A 21085-nucleotide genomic window follows, 5' to 3' on the forward strand; every position below is an offset into this window, starting at 1 on the left:
GCTCATTCAGCTCCTCGTGTGCCCAACAACCTTCCTGCAGGGACTCCCCCATAAAGCACTTGCCCCACAAACACAAGGTATTTTAAAAACATCAGTAAACAAACAAAAAAAAAGATGGAAAAATGTGGTGCAAGCTGTATTCAGCAGGCAGAAAATGCGGCAAGAATGATATTTTCAAAGACTGCTACATGGAGATCTGGAAGAATCAGTTTATACATCATTTATTTAATGTTTTATTTCCTGATTTTAGATAAGAGACAGCACTGCCCTAACAGGGCTGGCCACTATCAAGAAAACCTGAGGAACATTTGGAACAGAGAAAATCATTTACAAAGCTGTGGATGAGCACAAATGGGAAGAACTGGAATGTAGCCTCCTAACATAAATTACAGTTCTTAAAATTTAAAGCCGTAAAGGAAAAGAAAAACCTGCATGTTTCAGTCAATTGGCAGCATTCACATGTGCTGTCAGTGTGGGTGTCTTCCCTAAATAGGCAAACAACCTAAAATGTAGAAAACTGAGAAGTTTTTGAAGCCAAGAAAGCACTTTTGTTGTTTGAGAGCCTCACAAAAGCAGAGGACTCTGTTCACTCACATGCAACAAAGATGACTTCATATTGCAAGAGGTGCAGAGAAGAACCACAGGAGAATCAAACAGATGGAGAGCCCCTCTTAAAGGGCTGCACAAAGAACTTGGCTTGCTCAGTTGAGCAAAACAAGGCTAAGAGGGAATGTGATTTCAGACAAGCATCTCATGTAAATGACCAAAGGGAAAACAGCACCCCTTCCACTACAGGACAGCTGCCCAACCACAGACCAGCAAAAACATTCTGAACCACAGCACGTTCATTTGGAATGCTTCTATCCAATTGAAGTGGAGTTTAGGAAACTTTCAAACTCCTGTTAGGTGGAAAGGGGAACCACCTGTTAGGTGGTTTTGATATGAAGCTTGACCACCTTATAAACCTTTGTTTCACTTTATGAGTGAAAGGTGATGACTTTATGATGACTTAAGGGTTTCAAGCCTTTGTTTTACTGTATGATGCTTCAAGTTTGTCCACAGTATTGAAAGAAGCAATAAAGACGTGGAAGTAAATGGACATAAGATTTCATAAGTTTTTTTACATCAAAGACAACTCACATCCAATATTTTAACTAATATTTTCATGACCTCTGTACCAGAAATTAGTTGCATAAGTGGAGTTAGCCTGTATATATTGAAATAAAATGTTTGATTGAAGTTATTTAAATAATAATAATACTCAGTAATACTTTAATTTCATTAGAGAAATAAGACTTACAAGATCCATTAAATGGCCAATGCGGTTAAACTACAATAAGCTGTATTAATTGTGGAAATTACCACAAGGGGGAGGGGTTACTTGGAACGCTCCTCCTGACACCCTTCAATAAATTAGTATCCAAGGAGTAACAATGTGTTTGTGAAATTTCTCTTGACAACACCAGACTGGAACTGTCACCAGTACAAAGAGGACTGGGTAGTTATCCAGGAATGTTCATGGCTTTTGAGAGCTGGAATGCCAGAAAATGGAATTTAATAGTAGAACATGTGAAACCATGCGTTTAGGGGCCAGTAACCTTTTCTGTAAGCTGAGAAATCATCACGTAGAAGCAACACAGGAGGAATGAACAGAGCAGTGAGGTATGGAAATCATCATCTAAGGATACTGATATTTACATGAGCCCAACAAGAGCTCAGTATGCTCACGGAGGAAAGAATGAGAAATTCCACTGGGCTCAGGGAGACCTTGAGCTGAAATCAGAGTGGTTAGAGCAGTGCTGGGGGAAGTATCACTGCTGAAGAGTTAAATATTGTATTCCATATCAGGAGGATCTTTGGTCTCAAACGGTTCAACTGAACAGATTTATGTTAAAACACTGCTTTGTCTCCTCACAAAACTTTGCTTGTCTAAAGATGACTGAGTTTATTAAACTGCTCAGTAAAATACACACTCCATTCCTTATTTCATTTCCTGCAGCAGTTCCAGCTCAAGGTAAAGAGCACTATTAGCACAAGTTATGAAAATGCACTGCACAGAACTTTAATTCAATGGATCAGAAATCAAAAGTTTTGCAACTGCCTGACAAACAAGACGAGATGGTCTTCCAAAGAGAGCAGTTGGGAAGAGGAATTTAAGCTGTTGTAAAATGGCACGAGTCAGTTTCTGGAAAAGACAGCAAAACAAACAGATGTATTCCTACACCTAGAAGTTTATGTACCCGTGTAAAGGATCTGTTTACAGTACATTTACAGACTGGACATTTTAGAGCTCCATCTCTGGCCTGCGCAACCAGCAGAACTTTTATTCCTTCCTTTCAACACACTGGCCATAGATAAAGGGTGGCAGCTCTAAGTATTACTGAGCTGCTCTCCAATGCTTTGCTACTACCTCCTCAAGAGTCAAGGGCTAAACCACCTGCCCAGCCCAGTCCTGTAAGGAATTCTCTGGCTCAGACAAATGAAGATTGAATTACTTTTTTCCTCCACTTTAGGTGAAAAAAAGGACATTTTAGGATCATCTGGAATTTTATTAACAAACATCCTACATGTGAGGCATTTATTATACCTTCAGCCAATTGCTCCTTCACCCAGCCCAGTATGGTTTGGAAGTTTGATATTTACTAAAAACTCAAGTTACCCAAAGATTTTGGGGTACACTCTGCAGGCATTTCAGTACTGGACAACTGTGACACCGCTGTCAGCAGTTATTGGGGCAGTCCTTAACTACCTGGGAGTTCTGCACTGGAGCAATGAGTCTGAGCATCTTCCAGTCCTTTTTCTGTTGGTTCCATTAAATTTGTCAGGCACTGAGATTTGCAAAGGAAAACCCAAAGACATCACACGTGACACGTGACTCTAGATCCAAGATGTACCAGAGTTTTACTCATTTGATTAAATCTCTACTTTTACATCGGTGTTTGTCTTTGTAAAAGCCTTATATCTGCGATGTTTGAGAGAAGCTCTCTTAGTTATCCTACTTTACTGCAACACGCTTGCATCTCATAGAATAAAAGCACCTCAATAAGCAGCACATCCCTGCTTGTAATTGCTCTCTGAACAAGAAACGCCACATGAAAGATCCCGACAGCCACCACCAGCCCTGGCAAGTCAACTTCATCGCTCAGCCCCGTCTCCGGGAAGAGACACTGGAAGCCTTTCACTTGCAAAACTTCCCGGGGTTGCATCCACAGCCACGAGCCATTTAAAATAACAAAACCACCATTCACCTTCCACCTCGGCCGGCGCTCGGCACGGCAACGCTCCACCTGCCGCAAACCTCACCGTAAATAGCGGGGAGGGGGGGAGCAGCCAGCTCGCAAACAAACACACACAAAAAAACCCCAAACAAACAGGGAAAACCGAAGTGCCGCCTCCAAGGAAACCTGTTGCTGACCACCGCCGGAGCGCGGCTGGGGGGATCCCGCATCCCGCCGCGCCCGGAGCCAACTTTCCCGCTGGCACGGCGCAGCCCGGTGCCGCTGTGGCCGGCGCGGATCGTTAATGAGCGCGGCGGACGTGCGGGGTCGGTGCGGGGGCGGCCGGGCTGAGCCGGGCCGGGGCCGGGGCCGCGCCGGCAGCGCCCCCCGGCCCTGGGCGGTCGGCGCGGGGCCGGGAGCCGGTACTCACTCGATGAAGTAGCTGGCGCCCTCCTCCGAGAAGCCCTCCTCCCATCCGCGGGGCAGGTCTGCAAGGCACGGGGGACGGGGAAAAAGAGAGAGAGAGAGAGAGCGGGAAGGAGGGGTGAGAACTTCGCCCGCGGAGCCTCCCGGCCGCGGGGCGGGGGCGAGGAGGGGGCGCCGGCCGCGGGCACCCACCTGAGCGGATCATGTGGCCGGAGTTGACGGGCTCGCCGGTGCGCGGATGCAGCCAAGTGGTGCTGCGGGTCAGGTCGCTGCGAGGGAGGAGAAGCGGAAAACATGCACCTGTTAGCGAGGGCGGCGGCGGCGGGGCCGCGCTGCCCCCGCGCCCCTCCCGCGGCTCCCCCTTACTCGATGAAGAAGACGCGCCCGTCCCTGCAGACGCCGTAGGACCAGTGCTCAGGTAGAGTGTCCCGCCCCACCGCCGCCGCCATGTTCGCCGTGCGCGCCGCCGGCCGGGGCGGGGGTGCGGGCGGGCGGGCGGCCGGCGCTCGGCGCCCAGCGCCCGGCTCTGCTCGGCAGCGCCACCGCGGCGCGGGCGGGGGGCGACACCTCCCGCCCCTCGGGAGGCCGCGGGCACGGCGGCGGGAGCGAGAGCCCGCCGCGCTGCCGCCCGGCTTTGTCCGCCGCTGCCCCGCGCCCGCCCCCCGGCCCCGGCGCGGCGCAGCGGCCCCCGGCGGGCACCTCCGCGGGCAGCGCGGCGCGACGGGAGCCGCACATCCATCCCCGCGGGCGCTCTCCGCCCGGCGGAGGGACCGGGATTGTCCCGTGGCCCGTTCCCGGAGCCCTGGGAGCCGCGCCCGGAGCGGGGGATGTACAGGTGTGAGCGCACCTGGCTGCCGCCGTGCCCCGGGGACGCGCTCCCGCGGCGCCAGGTGAGGAGGGACAGACAGGCCGCGGGGACTTTGAACCTCGGGCACAGGGTACGGGGGCACCGAGGTTAAAACCTCGCACACAGGCAGCAGCAGCAGCCGGCCGACAAAGCAGAGCTGTCACCGGCACCGGGAGGAACCTGTGCCAGCCCCTGTGCTCATCCATGACCTAGAAAAGTCAGGAGAGAGCCCGCTCGGTGCATTTCAGTGGGGCTGGGCCGGCTCCCCGTCAGACCAAAACCCTTCCTGGTGCTGGTGTGGTGTGTGGGGATGCTCCAGCTAGAGTTATGTGCTCCAGTCACTCAGAATGTGGTTGTGGGACAAAGTGGATGGGACGAGCAAGGAGTGGTGTGCCCTACAGCAGAGCCCGTAGGTTTCTTAGTCTCATCCTAGCGCCAGCCAGCAGAGCAGGGATGGGTGCCCGGTGGGGAGTCCTGGCCAGCGCCTCGGCTTGGCCAAAGTGCGAGTTGCAGCAGGACTGACAGAGCCAAGGGGTCCAGCGTGCAGAAATGCCTCTTTCAATGAGGGCAGCAGCGGCGGAGCCAAGCATGGCTCTGGGGATTCGTGCTGTTCTCATACTGGGGAAGACAGAGGGATCCAAAAGGCAGGAAATGGGACGTTCGCAGGCTTGGCGTGAAAGGAGAGTGTTAAACGGGAAAGACAGGCTGCAAAGAGGGGTGGGAAAGGGTAGGTGGGTCTGACTGGGGTCGGGTTAGTGAAGATAAACAGAGGAGACCAACTGAGGACGCGGCTGTGGGGGAAGAGGGAGAATGCCAGCATGCAGTAGGAGAGTGTAAGAGGGCAGAGTGCTGCAGTACAGGGAAAATGATAACGTTTGCTTTTCCTTCTAAATAACCGAAATAAATCATCAGAAGTAAGTAGGAGGCCAGAAAAACAGCATCAGACAGGAGAGAGAGGGCTTTGCTTTATTTCTCCTAGTTTCAGACAACATTGCAGGTCTGGTGCATCAGGATAGCTTTGTGCAGACTTCCCTTTTTAACCACTATTGGAGAAGATACTACACTGTATATGTACACGCTATACTAGTGTCATCCAACAGCCAGGAATGGTTATTAACAATCCACAGAATTTTAGTTTATCCACAGTTACAAAGCAGGAGAGAGTATTTTGTAGCCCTTTATCCTAAGTCAGAATTGTGATTAAAACTTCTAATAGTAAATCTTCTGTGCTGCCTTTTGTTTTTAACCTTACTGGGTTTCCATGGCAAAGTTTTGGGGGGGGAGGGGGGGGGGGGCTTGCAGGAGTGGCTTCTGTCAGAAGCTGCCAGAAGCTTGCCTTACATGCAACAGAGGCAATGCCATCCAGGATGGACACAATGCTGGCCAATGTGTTGGATGAGGGATTTTGAAAGGGAGTAAAGTTAGCATGAAGCAGGAATTGGGACCAGAGAATGAGTGAGATGATGTGAGATGAACAGCCCTGCATGGTGAGGCAGCTGTGCCCCTGCAGCCCTTGGAGGACCACGGGGATGCAGAGATCCACCTGCAGCCCGTGGAGAACTCCACTCCAGAGCAAGTGGATGCCTGAGGAGGCTGTGACCCCATGGGAAGCCTGTGCTGGAGCAGGGACCTGCACACTCAGGGAGAGAGGAGCCCGTGGTGGAGCAGGATTGCTGGCAGGAGTTGTGACCCGGTGGGGGACCCACACTGGAGCAGCCTGTTCCCGAAGGAAGGACCACACCCTGTGGAAGGGACCCTGGAGCAGCACACGGGAAAGGACTTAGTTGGATAAGTGGATGGAGAACTGTCTTCCAGGGGCGGGACCCGATGCTGGAGCAGTGTGAGGAGTTCTCCCGCTGAGGAGGAGGAGTGGCAGAAGCAACATGTGATGAATTGACCTCAGCCCCCATTCCCCATCCCTCTGTTCTACTGACAGGGAGGAGGTAGAGAATCAGGAATAAAATTGAAGAATGAGGGGGTAGGGGAAGGTGTTTTTAAGATTTGATTTTATTTCTCAATGTACTATTCTGATTAGATTGTTAATAAATTAATGTCCCCAAGTTGAGTCTCTTTTACCCGTGGCAGTAACTGGTGAGGGATCTCTCCCACAAGCCTTTCATTATATATTTTCTCTCCCCTGACCATTTGAGGAGGGGGAATCACAGAGCACCTTTGGTGGGCACCTGATGTCAGTGTCAAACCCACCACTGAAGCCCTAAAAATTCTGAGTAATTCTGGTTAGGTGTGAGTTATCACAGAACTTGAAATAAAGTCAGTTCCAGTGCAATTTCACAGTCAATCAAATAGAAGTCACTTTGTGTCATTGCATGTTTAGGTCTGTGCAGAAGAGATTAAGCCCAGCTCTTGCCCTGGAGTCACTCATTGCCATGATGCTCTGGAGCAAGTCTTCTGTGCTCCATCAGCTGCAAGAACTCATTGTTACATTTAGCTTCTAACTCCACCAGGACAAAATAGGCTTATCCACCTCAAATGAATTGTAACTTCATTGAATAAACATTAGTGGGGTTTGGGTTTTGGGTCCTAAAAGCATCTGTGCTGGCTCAAACGAAATGTCTGTTTAGCCTAATATTCTGTCTGTCCCATGTCCCAGCAGGAGCAGGTGCCAGGAAAGATCACAGGAGCCAGACAGTCATGGGCAGCTCCCCAGCTTCTTTCCTTAGCTCCAGTACCTGCATCCAGTGCTTGCCTGCAGAACCTGTGGGCTCAGAAAGCTCTTGCTCAAGGTGCTGTTTCCATCTCTAACTCCTAATGGATCTTTTCTGTGAACCTGTCCGACTAGAGCCCGCATAACTTCTATCACCCTGCAGCAGCAAAATGTTCCTAATGCTCATCTCACCTGAGCTGTGTATGAAGAATCACTTTATTTTGTTTGTTGTGAGCCCAGATCCCATTTCATGGATTTTCTTCAGTTCTTGCAATGAAAGAGACTGGGGTCTCCAGTGCAGCCTCCTGCAGTGTCAGCACTGATTTTAGACCAGTGGCCCAGGCTTTTGTCCAGGTAAGGATGTGAAAATACTCCAAGGACAGAAATGCAGCAGCCTCTCTTAACATTTAGTTCCCATATGCCTGTGGTGAAAATACCTCCATTATATCAAGTTAGAAACTCCCTGTTTCAATTTGTCACCGTTATCATATGACCAAATCTTGAGTTGATGCATCATGGTGCCTGAGGCATTAGCCCATTATCACATACTCCTGCAAATTACAGAGAATCCATTATTGAAAAAGCATATTTTCTAACTGTAACTTGTAGATCTCTATTCCAAAATTAAGATCAAGATGAAAACTTAGGCTAGATTCATGAAAGTTCACAAGCTGACTTGTGTTGGCCTCATCAGGGCGTAGGTTTGTGATTTAGAGCCCTGGAAGAAGAATGCCTCCAGGCATCATTCATTAATAAGATTACCAGATTCTTCTGGTTTTTCTGTTGTTGTTTTTTTTTTTTTTTTTGGTGTCAGGCTCTAGTTCCAGTCCTCCCTGGCTGATACCAAACATTTTTCTATTACCTATCATTCATTGCACTCTCAAGGCACTGTCTGGAAGAAGCTGTTTGGGGTAAAATTAGGACTTTAGGGCCACAATATCACGAACTCAGCTAAAGGAAATGAAATATGGTCTTCAACAAGGGTCTAATAAAAGCTAGGATATTTGAGGCTCCCTTTGTTGATAACTGGGTAATTCAGGGAGACATCATGAGGTCCTGAATACTGCAAGTTTGAACCCACTTTTTACAGCTTTATAGGAATGTGTCACTAATGTTACTTCCTCTGTCTGCATCCTCTGGGAACACTTTTTTTGATGACTTCATTAAATTGGGAGAGCAGTGATACATTTTAAAGTATGCCAAAATCTGTGTCTGCACTTTGATTGAAACAGAGAATCACAGAATGGTTTGGGTTGGAAAGGTTCTTAAAGATCACCTCCTTCCAATCCCCCTGGGGGACAGGGACATCTTTCACTATCCCAGGTTGCTCAGAGCCCCATCCAACCTGGCTTTTAACACTGCCAGGAGTGGGGCATCCACATTCTCTGGGCAACCTGTGCCAGTGACTCACCACCCTCACAGTAAAGAATTTAATGCTAATATATATTCCAGACCTGTTCTCTTTCAGTATAAAACTATTACCCTTTTCCTACCACTCCATGCCCTTGCTATTTCCAGAATAAACTCCATGATTATGGACATCCTTTCTACCTCATCCCTTTCTTTTCAGCCCTTGCCCTGACAACCCAGTTCTACCCTGGCAGTGGCAACATCCCAATACTCTCATTTCCTCTTTTTTCCACTTCCATTACACACACCCCCACCCCTTACACCATTCAGGTCTGCATGTTTCCCTGCACTTTTTCAACCCTTCATATATGCTATAACTTTTCAACAAAACATGCAGTAGGAATCTGCAAATAATGCTGGAGACCCTATATGAGAATCCCAAAAAAAAAAAAAAAAATCATTTCTTTCAGTCACAATTAGATTCAGTGTCTAGAAGGTTAGAGACTCACAGCTGGATTTCAGCATGGTGTGTACTCTAATGATCTATTTCCTATTTTTCAGAGAATTCAATACAATTGAATTTGATGATCTTAGAGGGCAAAAGCTGCTGCTATTTCAGGAAGCTTAAATGAGGTACAATGCATAGAAAAGCCTGCTAGTTATGACTTTTTCATCATGACCTGTATATTTTATAAAGCATAAGCATGACGTATAAAAGGTGCGAGGCCAGACAGAGGCAGAACCCTTGAAGAGTAATGAATCTGAATTATTAAATCCTGGTTAAGAAAGCTTATAAACCATAATGCAAACCCTGTATTACTCCCTTTAGCTGCAAAACATGTATTATGCCTTTTAGCATGATTTTCCAGCTCTGCTTGGAACAGCTGAGAATTAAAATCATGAAAGGTTTCATGGTGAGACGGATTAATTTGCAAGACAATTTCAGAGCAGTTCATTGTCTGATTATACTGAAATATAGGTTGTGCAACCACATTGTTCTTCAGGATTGTGCAGTGTGATTCCCTTTTAGCAGTGGTAAGTGCTTAAGACACCAGAAATTAATACATTGATTCTTAGAGGTAGAAGAATGTATTAATCACACAATAGAGGAAATAGGGAAGAGATCTTGGAGACTTTAGGCAAATCCACATTCCTGGAAAATTTCCAATGCCATTACTGTAAAACCACAACACTTTTTCAGGTAATGGAAGAACTACACTAAGGAATCACTGTGGTATATTTGTTCAAATTAGGAAACAACTCCAGCTATTGGATTCTCAGACAGCATAGGAAAATGCCATCTCAGGGGAACAGTACCAACAGAACTCATCAATTTGAAAAGAAAGTGGCCACACACAGCTAGAGCCAGTGTCAGGCTGTAGGATGAAGAAGCACTTAATGAAATAGACTGAACATGCAGAAAGATTTTTTCCCAGTCTGATGTCTTAAGTTTAAAACATGAAGGGAACAAATTAAAAAGATTCAAGTCCAAGACCAAACATTACCTTAGTGTGTAGGGAAAGCAAACAAGATAACAAAAAGATCACTGTTGTATTATTTTGAAACTGAAATATAGTCTATGAGATTTAATACATACCAATCAATTTTATTTCTTGTTCATCCATGTCAGAGTAAGTAGAAAACAGCTTGTTTTATGCCAAGATAAATTTAAAGATAGATGATACATAGCAATTTCCCCAAATTTAATGGGCAGTAAAGCAGCCTAAGTAGGAATATCATGGAATTTCCCTTATCACCAATTTCTAAAGGCTGGCTCAGACAAAATTTTGGTCAGGGAAATTAGAAGTATGCCTTTTTTGTCTCAAGTCAGGAGCTATGAAAAGATGATCTCACAAGATCCATTTTAGCCTATATTTCTATGGAAAGAAATGCTGGTTCAAAATGTGAAGATTTTTAGAAATAGATGGACATCAAAAGTTGTCATCAGCTGATAGGTACCGAAGAGCACCTTTACTGAGTGGCTATCTAGTTCACAGGAAGAATTCACTGCAACCTCTTGAATTAAAAGATTTCTGTTATTTGCAAGGAGAGGAAGGACAATCCCTGATACAGTTAAGGAAGATAAGCAGTTAAGCAACTTGCACAATGGTACTACTGATGACATGACTAAATATAGAGCACATACTTGTTCCTGATCTGGAATGTTTTCTGTTGAACCACACAACCTACAGAAGTCAGGAGAGCTAGACAGAAGGAAGGACTGCAAGAGGCACAAGATATGTAAAAAATTTGGCACACCATCTGCAAGGCATCACCCATTTCCAGCCTAAGCACTTTCCAGGACAGAATTAATATATATATATCTTAGTACAATGCCAAATAAATCTTGAGCAGAACAGAAAATGTATTGTTGCCTATAGATTGTGTTTTACCTTTTTGTAAGTGCTGACATTAAATGAAACATCTTTTTTACTTCATATACTGGGCAGTTTGTGTTGTGGGGAAAGTGATGGCAAATTTTAGACAAAGTAAGATTTTTGGAGCCTATTTTCCTTGCAATAGACTGAGAAGTTTCCCTAAATTTCCAAGAGACTTGTGTCTCAGAATTCTAAGAGCACCAAAAGATAAATATAGCTGATAAATTAGAAAGATTAAATAATGGTAAATCTATTGTTGAAGGAATTCCAAATACGGAAAAAGGAATTATTCATTTTCCTGGCCACTGGAAAGAATATAAACAAGTTCAAATTGTATCCACAGTTCCTTTGAGGAAGATGTGGAGCATGACATTGTACAAGAATAGTTTGGAGGCTCACTGTCTCCCTGTGCAGCAGGATCTGACTGGAGACTGCACACAGGCACCAGCCCAGACCGTGACACTGCTGAGCAAGACAGATGGGAAAATGACATTGAAAAGGCAACACTGGTGCTGCATAACAAATCCAAACTTCTCCTTCCAAAACATGCTGAACTCTGCTATGAGTAAAAAAAAGGTCATTATCTTTAGTTAAAAGGTTTTCTTTTCCAAACCACTGTCGGTTTTCAAAAGTATGTTCTCACTGAAAGTACCCTTTGTGAAATCCAGAAGATAGCTTCAAAATAGTTCTGTTTTCCTTACAAATGTCCTTCGTGTGTAAAGACATCCTACTGATTTACCTTCTAGATGCAAACATCTGAGTATATCTAATTACCTCTCTCTCACCTGAATATCCATTTGCCCTAAAGAATTATATTCATAGAATCAAGTTATGCATGTCCCCTGAAATGCACAAAAATGCACACAAAAGCAAAAATGAATGAATGCATTCCCTAATTACTGTCAATTTACAATTTCCTGTCACACAAGCTTTATGATTACTATATTTAACATAGTCCCATCTCCTCTTCATTTTCTCTTTTTTGCATTTCACAAAGTCTCAATAATTTACATACCCAGCACCTAGAATCCACACACTAGGATTTTGATTTGGTAATCAAAAATTAAACTTAATAACAAATACTCATAATTATGTCATGACAAGTCTTATCATTCTATACTGAGGTGGCAATAGTTAAATGTCTGAACAGTGCTCAAGTTGTCTGTAGAAAGGAGAAATACAAAAGAACAATTGTGTGCCAAAGTCACAGGATCATTTCCAGAAATTTAACTTACATTTTATAATGAACACTTAAGGGTTTTGTTTTTTTTCTTGGCAAAGGACACTGTAAGCCTGGCAGCACTGAGAAACCCTCAGTTCTTCAATACTGATGTACCTGTGACTATCAACATTTGGTTGTTTTAAAGCAGATGCTTGAAGTCAATTCCATATTTATGAACACAGACTCCCTGTCACCCCATGACATCTGAGTATGAAGAGATCCTTTTTTAAGAAAAGGGACAAATGCAAACACAAACATCACTGATCATTAAGACTAAAATCTTCAAGATTTTAAATCAAACTTTACAATTTTCTGATGTGTCCTCAGGAGTTATGCATTTGATTTCTTTCCCCAATATGAGATGTCTCACTTTATTCCCATCAAAGCTTTTTTCTCCAGTTTTGAGTCCACCATTCCATGACTGGAATTACCCTTTTTCCAGCCCTTTTGGCAACTGCCATTTTTTGCAATTACATATCATAGTTAGGGCAAGCAGAGTGTCACATATTCCCACTAGGACTTTTCACTAGGATATTTTTCTAATGAAATTTAAGACCTCTGAATTCACTTTCGAGGCTTCTCCCTAAGCTGGCTCTCCATTTGCTTTGGAAGAACCAACACTTCACCCTGGAGTGCCCACAGTAGTAACAGAAACTAACCTGTTCAACAAGATGTTTTCAAATTTGAGTATGGCCAAGATAAAACAGATTTTCACCTCATTTTTCTTAATACACCCATGAATAGCTTGCTGCTGCTTGGTAGATCAGTTACCACACCTCTATGCAAACTAACAGCAATCCACACAAAAGACTCCAGACAAGATTTCATTTTAGCATCTTCTGCCCTACCTTTCCAGAGATGGTACTTTCTCAGCAGGCTTGGAACTTGCCAAGGTCTCAATCCTCTTCCTGAATAAGCTTTTGCCAGGCAGAACAATCTCTTCCCATTGTGGTCTCCCAAATCCTTTTTCAAAGACCCCTTTACAAAAGAATCTAAGATATTGATTATCTGCTTGGCTCCAGAAGGAGGTAGCTGAGGGTTAATCATTCTCCCTCATTTTTCTGGCAACATGGAGTGTACATACCTCATCACAGCTTTCCAATATCCCACTTCTCTCCAGTTTCTTCCTGCTTTTTGTTACAAGCCTTGCACATGTGCCTTCTTGACAATCCTCCACATCTATTTTTGTTTCTTCCTATGCTTGGGCTCAGGTCCTTCAGTGGTTTTCATTCCATAGTCTCCTGCTGCACACCTGTACCCCTTCCACACTTCTTGCTTCAATGATTTGCAGCAGCAATCAGTTTCCAAAGGCAATGTGATAAACCATCTATATGTGAGCATGGCAAAAACAGTAGCTATAGTAACAGGAAGGCTTTAAACAAAACTGAAAAAAAAGAAAAACATCTGAGGGATATCACTCAACTGTTCCTCCATCCCCAAATATTGCACAGTTCCATGAATGTCCTCCTGTGTTCCTTTGCCTGATTGTATCTCCACCTAGCCCAAAACACAGGGAGATAAAAATAAAACTTTATTTTTCTTGGCTTAAGGAGGAAAAATAAATAAATAATCACACACAACAAAACTAGGAAAAGGTTGTCTCTTTCCCTAAAAGAAAAAGAAAAAAATATGGAGTTTTGGAGTTTGGAGTTTAAGTTGCAAACCCAAGGCAGGCAGAAGTGTCACTATCCCAGCAGTAAGGCCCCGTGTTGATACGTGTGACCCATCTCACTGTCACACAGAGCTGCAGAGCCATCTCTGACAGTGCAGAACAGCACAGGTTATTTAAAAACACAGGTGCAAGAAAAAGAACCTTCTGCAGGTTCTTGAGCAGAACTCTTGAATCTAACTGGGCTGAGTCAAGGTAATAAAGAAAATGCTTTTTTTTCTAAATGTCATATATTTTTCATTCCCTAGAACTTGTGTAGGTGGACTTCCACAGAAAAGACCAAAAGTGAGTCAGGGCCTCAGCTCACATGACCACTCAAAAGGTCAGCAAGGTCAGCAAAACATTGTTCAGTAATTCAGCACACTGATACCTGCGTCACACCTTTTCATTCCTGTGTTTTAGAATGTACATGTCAAAAGAGATAAACAATACAGAGTTAATTCATACTGAAAAAACTTCATTATTTTATATAGATTAAAAGAAACTAAAGCAGCTTCTTTTACTGCAGCATTACCTTCCAAAAAGTTATTCTTTCTTATTTGATCCTTCTTTCCTTGAAGGAGTAGGACTATTCCATATATCTTTTAAATGTATACAAATGTGTTGCTCTTTTCAATAAAACCCACCTGAAATAGATTTCCTTTTAATCAGTGAAGTAAGCAGCTAAGCAAATCAAGTGAGAGAATTATGTTTTACAGTAAGGAATAGCCTGATACTTGTCAAACTGGAATATTATTATACCTGATTCAAGTTTACACATTGACATCTCTCCATTGTTATTGATTAATGGTTAAAGCTCTCTAAGGTTGTTATACAACACTGTTATAAATAACTTATATTATTTAGATACATAATGGATGTGATCTCTGCAAATGATGAATTATATCCCCATTCTTAATTACAGCATCCTCTGAAATCTAATTTAAATAATAGCTAAGCAGATTAAATTCAAAAGCAAGAACAACAGCAAGGCAGTTTGCAAAATGATAAATTTATGGGGTTTTTCTCTCAGTCTTGTAGAGTTTTGCCACAGAATGTTTTATAAAGTATCATCTTTCTCAATATCTTATTAGATCGCTGTAATCTGGATTTACATATTGATTCAATCCGTTTCAATGTCAATCAAGACATGAAAATTTAATAAAAAACAACTCTAATTGCTCCTCGGAGACTTTGCAATAATTACTCCCATATCATATCATATAAGAGGCAGACGTCTTTAACATGTTCTGGTTTTCAAGCATAACAATTGTACATTTCTTTTGGGCACTGCAGACTCCTCAAATCAGCATTTCACTCACTGAGATGTTGAAGGCTGCCTTAACAACATATCACATAGGGGCTACAGTTGATCAAATTGAAACTGTATTCTGTCAACAATAATTATGTGGGTGTTTTGCTCATTTCCTGCCGTAGCTGTCCCATGGCAACAGCGTGAAAACACCGCTCGTTTTTTAAATACATAAATGACTGCTTTGATGACACATTTCTGGCTCAGGTTTGGGGAAGGCACGCTGAAAACAAAGACTTTTTTGAGAAACTATCATAACTACTCCTATTATATGCAAATCTGTAGGGAATGTGCAAATTCCCGAGTGGCAGCTTTGCTGTAGTAGTGGCAGAAGTGGCCCGAGGCATTTCCAGACTGACAAGAAGCCAGCATTTGCACTTCTGGCCATTCTCTCCACCCTCGGTGAATTTCACAAGGAAAACCTCAACCGAAGGGCATTATTCCACTTAACCCTGCCTTTGGGGTTAAGGCATACCTGATAAAATTACACTAAAATTCCACATTTTATCAGAATTATATCCTTCTGGAGTGCTGAAAAAACAGCTGGTGGTATTGATGATTTTGTCACATAAACTCTGGTACATAATTATTTTGGTACATGGAAAATCAGCTTTGCAATTTTCCGTTTTAACTGTTTTGAGAATATTTACTTTTCTAAGATAATTTTACAGCTTGTGAACCGAGAAGTATAGGTATTGTATCAATAAAGCAGTTACAACTTGAATTAGGATATTGCAGGTCTTACCCTTGGTTCTGTGAACATTTAAGTTCTGATGTAATAAGACCTGATGGCAGGATCAAGTGCACCTACAACTCCAGCCTTTGAAATATCAGCTTCACTGAGAAAAGTAGCAGAAGTGATACCATTATGGTTACTGTTTTTCCCATTATGAGCACCCTGACTAAACTTGTTTCATTTAAGTTGATACTAATGCAATGGGAAACATCTGGAGATTAACAAAGTGGACCAGATTCAGGCTGGATTTTTAGAAGGAACCATTTAATAACCCACCATATGTCCCTGGGAGCATCCTTTCTTTTCATTTTAACACTCTAAAGAGATTTTAAGAACAAAATGTAGCACTAACAAAATATAAAATCCATAGATACATGTATTTAAGATAAATCTGTGATACAATTCAAAGAATAGAACAGTTTTTGCACTAGGGGGAAGAAACATGACTAAGGCAACACATATTGTCAAGCTGTAAATTGGAGTATTAACAAAGCCCTGTGTGCCTGGAATGTCCAGAGTGAATCTTACACTAGCCACATATCAATTGTCTTTTGTATTGTCACATGGATGTAAAGGAAACCCGGAGTGTTTGCTATCAGCATCTGATTAACCACTGAATTCTAACCATAGTTTGGGAACAAAGAACAATTTTATTTGATGCCAACCATTGTCTGCGGCAGGGAAACAGCACAGTTTTCATTAGAAGAGGGTGGATTTTAATTCTGATAAGATGTGGGGATGAAATGCTAACTTAAGCCAAATGAATATTCATATAGGAAAGTGAAAATAGGTGTCAAGGACTTGCTGCACTTAAGTCCTGGGTTACATGAAAACTGTACACCATTCAACAAAACAACAAGGTTTCTAATGATTACTTTCCCCATATAATTTATTCATCTATTCCAGAGCAGTGTTTCAGGGCTTAATGAGTATTTGTAAAGCTCTGACTGAAATGCACTCTCAAAATGCAAAACATTAGACCATTTACAATGAATGAAGTAGTGTAGATTACTGGTTCAGAAAAGCCACTGCAGCTCATCAACATGTGCATTTAAAGGGTGTTTTACTTCTCCAGGCCCCTGTTCACAGTCCTGTGCAGTTGAAAGGCTAAGTGTGCTTCCTTCCCACTGAATCCACTCTGATGGCCAGGGACAAAGGAAAAGTTGAGGAACTTTCTCTCTTCTCTTGTTTCACCCCATGTCACCCATATTTTCCCCATATGAGGCAATCTCACATCACACCTCAAAGAACTACTTGGAGAATAAACAAAATTAAGTAGCAATAGAATGGTCTGGGTTGGAAGGGACCTTAAAGACCATCTCACTCCAACCCTCCCACCATGGGCAGGGACACTTCCCACTAGACCAGATGGTTCAAAGTCCCATCCAACACTTCAACACTTCCAGGGATGGGACATCCACAACTTCCCTGTTCCAGTGCCTCACCACCCTCTCTGGGAAGAACTGAAGTCTCCTCTAGTTCCTTGCTTGGCCCTGTTTCTTCCTGGAAGATCAGCATTCTGAATCAGAAATTCAGAAATTTCCCAGAGCTTTCTGACAGTCTCTGGTACAGCAGATTCTATGAGCACACATGGCAAACAGGATGACCTCATGCTTCCATGTGCTGTCTGTTTGTTGTGATTCCCCTCCCATTGTTGCAGTGCCATTGCACCTGTTACAGATGCTGTAACCTCTTTAAACGAGACAAATATCTATCAAAAAAAAATTTCAAATGTTAATTTTCTTAAACTGTATTTTTTTCTTCTTTTATACTGTGATAGTTGCTTTATTGCTGTTAATAAAATCTCATGGAACTCTAATGATGATAAAGTGTAGTCCCAGTAATTCTAAAGGAAATCCAAGACTTCATAAAACCAGATTTTAGTAAGAAAAGAGAAAGATCAGGCAAAATAAAGATTCTGGGATTAAGTAATCCTTCTTTCCACATTAACTAACTGTTGCCCAGACACTTTAATTCTACATCATGCTGTGCACAATAAATGAAAAGTCAGGAAAGGCAAAACCTTGGCTTTTAATATCTCACACCTTTCTGCCCACACCTTTTCATCTCTCCTACACCTGTCAATGGTGGTAATTTCTACCTTCTTACTTTCCTTATACGTGGCCTCTACTGCATCTTGGGACACAGGGGAGGGTATAGTTTATGTTTATGTACATCAGTGCCAATGTACAAACAAAACAATCCAGCTGTCAGTGGTTCATGGCAGCCTCCTGGACAGAGAAGAACCCACATTATTGTTATATTCTTTTTATTAAATTAGCCAGCTTGGAAGTTTAATGTCAGTTTTCCTCATTAGCCAGGCATAGTAACTAGTTTGGCTGAAATATAATCTAATAAGGGGTCAGTGGGGGGGGGGGGGGGGGGGGGGGGGACTGAAGGAAAAAAATTAAAAGCAAAAAAAATTGTCCAGAAGAAACATGACTGAAATCCCAGTTTTTACCAATTTCCTTGGCAGTACTTTATATGCGGATAGTATTTATAGAAACCAGCATCTCTCAGAAATAGGCATTACGTTAATTAAAATGTGTTGTAGCCTAAGATTACATTTTATTAATTCCTGTTTGCAAGAAGGTCATGTCTAATGATTTCCTCTTGGAGTTACTGGTTTTAGCAATCAGACCATTAAAGATTTTGATTCTTGTTCTACTTGTGAAATTACTCAGATTCTTGCAAACACAAGTGCCAATTCCCTGATCTTTTGGTGCTCTTTTTAAGTTTTTGCCCCAGTGGGATTTTCTTCCTCTTGAGGGAAAACAGCTGCACATACAACATCAGGAATTGTAATTAATTTTGCATCAGTGCAGAATAAAAGCCACGTGTTCAGATAACCAGGATGCTCCAGCGTTCCAAATACCCAGGATAAATTACTGTAACAGACCAATACTGTTCTCAATTGCATTATCTCTGCATTCAGTGCACAATTGCAATTGTGCTTTACAGCTGGCACAAATATACAATTCCTTGTGAATAATTAATGCTGAATTACACTGTAAATTAAAGTATTCATGACATTTTACAGAAAATCACATATGCAAAGTTCTCCCGATGAACGAGATATGAATTAAACAATAACCACCTCCTTCACTTTAATGCCTTGGGGAGTGGGAACATGTTGACCACTGTCGAAAGGGTGTGTTAAAACCACACCTTTTAAAGCATTTTGTAAGCATACAGAAACTCTAGAGAGAACATCAGAGTGGTTAGATGGACAGGCAGGGGCACAAAGAAATGTGACATATTTGTCTGTTTCAATAAAAGGCAGTTTGGCTTGTCCTGAATCTGCTCAGAATACACCAGTGTCTGACATCACTAGTAGCACTAGCACATGACACACAGCACATTCCACCCTTCTAAGTAATATTAACATAAGTTTCAAACCCTTCTAAGTAATGTTAATTAATCACATTACTGACCTGAGTTCACAGAGAGATCGAACTGGAGGCAGTTAACCAATTAAACACGAGTGGTCGGTGCTGTGGAAAACGGGGCAGGAATTTGGGAACTTCACACCTATTTTGCACACCCTGAAGACTACTCAGTTCAATTCCTCTGAATTTTGGGCAATGTGAGCACCTATGATTAATTATGGTGATTGAAAGCATCTTGTGGAGCTGACACATGCTGTGGTTCTGTGTTAAGGGTTCATTCTTGTGGGTGATTTTAAAGATGCAGCCTCCTCATGTTCAAACACCAGCTCAGCTGTCCCTGGTGATTAATGCAATATTGGCACAAGAAGTGCAAATACCTGTAATCATGTCTCATCTGGGGTGCCTGATGTCTTTTTGCCTGAAAGCAAAGAGCAGGTACACTGTGAAAACTGAGGAAAGAGCTTTCAGACAGGTAAGGGAGACCAGGAGAAATGCATCTCCTCCCTAACACAATAAGGAGGATATGGATCAGGACAGATCTCCAGCATTCTTTGGATTTTGCCAGTTTTACATGTCCTGAATTTTGTTCTACAATTTAAAAATTCTCTTGTTTTGACATTTGCCTAAGCAAGAACATAATTTCTAGTACCTGCTTTTGACTCCTGCAGGAAAGTCTCGCAGTGAAAGTAGCTGCCATCTAAAGAGGCAGCAGATCAGTGTCAGAAAACTTGTTGATCAACTTCCTGCATTCCTGTTCCCTTAAGAAATGAGTTCTGAAAGGCTTCTTCAAGAAATGAGGAAAACTCATTGCATACCAACAGTCACAGGCAATGTTTTCTACAAAATTTTAAGCTTGAGCATCTACTAAGGTTTTGTTCACATAAAGAAATCACAATGTAACTAAATTCATTTAGTAACTTACTTGGTGAAGGGCTATACTCCTGCTGTGAGAGCATGTCAGTTTATTCAGAGAGTCTGAAAACCCAGATGTGTTGTTTTTACCAGGAGCAAGGGCACACGACTGAGGAGGATGTGTGCAATCTGCAGCTGAGGCAAGCTGAGGGCACAGCTCCAGCTTGTTACCAGTCCCACATGGCCAAAGTGCCCTTGCCAGCAGCACAGCAACAGTGAAAGGATTTGAGGAGCTAAATAGCATCTCCTCTTTATCTGCAAGCAAAAGAACAACGTTGCTGTTCTCTTCCCAAGCCTTTAGTTTGGCTTTTCTCAGTCCTTGCAGGTGATATGAAGCACTCAAACATTTCTCTCTTCCCACCTGCTATCCCCTTCCTTCCTCCCATAACCTGACCTGAAGTAAATCCTGCCTTCAGACTTGACCCATACTTTGAAGCATCTTCCAAAAACCATGCAGTTGCAAAATGTACAATTGCTATCTGCAGTCTATTCTACAAAGCTTGGATAACAAAGTTTGCCAGATAAGAATGTGAAAAGAAATCCATATCTTAGGTGGCTACATGGGTAAAATGACAGAATATTTTATTGGCTTACTTGGTGGCTTTCAGGGAAGAAGGGAAATAAGCCCACTAGAAAAACTTCCCTGTGTGACATGCTGCATCTTCCATATGGCCCTCTGCTATCCTGGCTGCACCAGCACAGGCAAACTAATAATACTTCCAAGTGTGAGATGTGCAGGTTTCAGAACAGCATTCCAGTGGGAGTCATTGTAAGCAGTTTTAGGACAGAACTTGTCAGGTTTGGGGAAGAGACTGAATGCCGTCACATCTATGACAGTAGAAGGCTGGATGAAATGAACCAACAGGCCCTACATTTCAAAACAAAAAAAACCAACCAACTGAAGTCCTGGGGGAAAAAAGAGCCAAGCCTCAGAAAGAACAACAGCAGAACAAAAGTAGTTACACATTAGCCAGCACACGTG

At 42.9% G+C, this 21085-nt stretch overlaps 1 protein-coding gene across 5 annotated transcripts in view; it reads right to left on the reverse strand.

The window, feature by feature from the left end:
* Nucleotides 1-4135, reverse strand: part of PLEKHA7 (pleckstrin homology domain containing A7) — a 145622-nt gene extending 141487 nt beyond the window's left edge. For 4 of the 5 annotated variants that reach the window (XM_059848947.1, XM_059848944.1, XM_059848946.1 and 1 more), the window contains exons 1-3: nt 4011-4135; nt 3837-3913; nt 3649-3706 (exon numbers count right to left, since the gene is read on the reverse strand). In XM_059848947.1, coding sequence (XP_059704930.1) covers nt 3649-3706; nt 3837-3913; nt 4011-4093 — 218 coding nt within the window. In that variant the 5' untranslated portion in view covers nt 4094-4135. Of the gene's footprint in view, nt 1-3248; nt 3612-3648; nt 3707-3836; nt 3914-4010 lie in introns of those variants that run through there. The other variant, XM_059848945.1, reaches the window with a different exon arrangement.
* Between the last annotated feature and the right edge of the window lie 16950 nt (nt 4136-21085).

This window comes from Haemorhous mexicanus, chromosome 6 (genome assembly GCF_027477595.1).
Source record: "Haemorhous mexicanus isolate bHaeMex1 chromosome 6, bHaeMex1.pri, whole genome shotgun sequence".
Taxonomy (NCBI): domain Eukaryota; kingdom Metazoa; phylum Chordata; class Aves; order Passeriformes; family Fringillidae; genus Haemorhous; species Haemorhous mexicanus.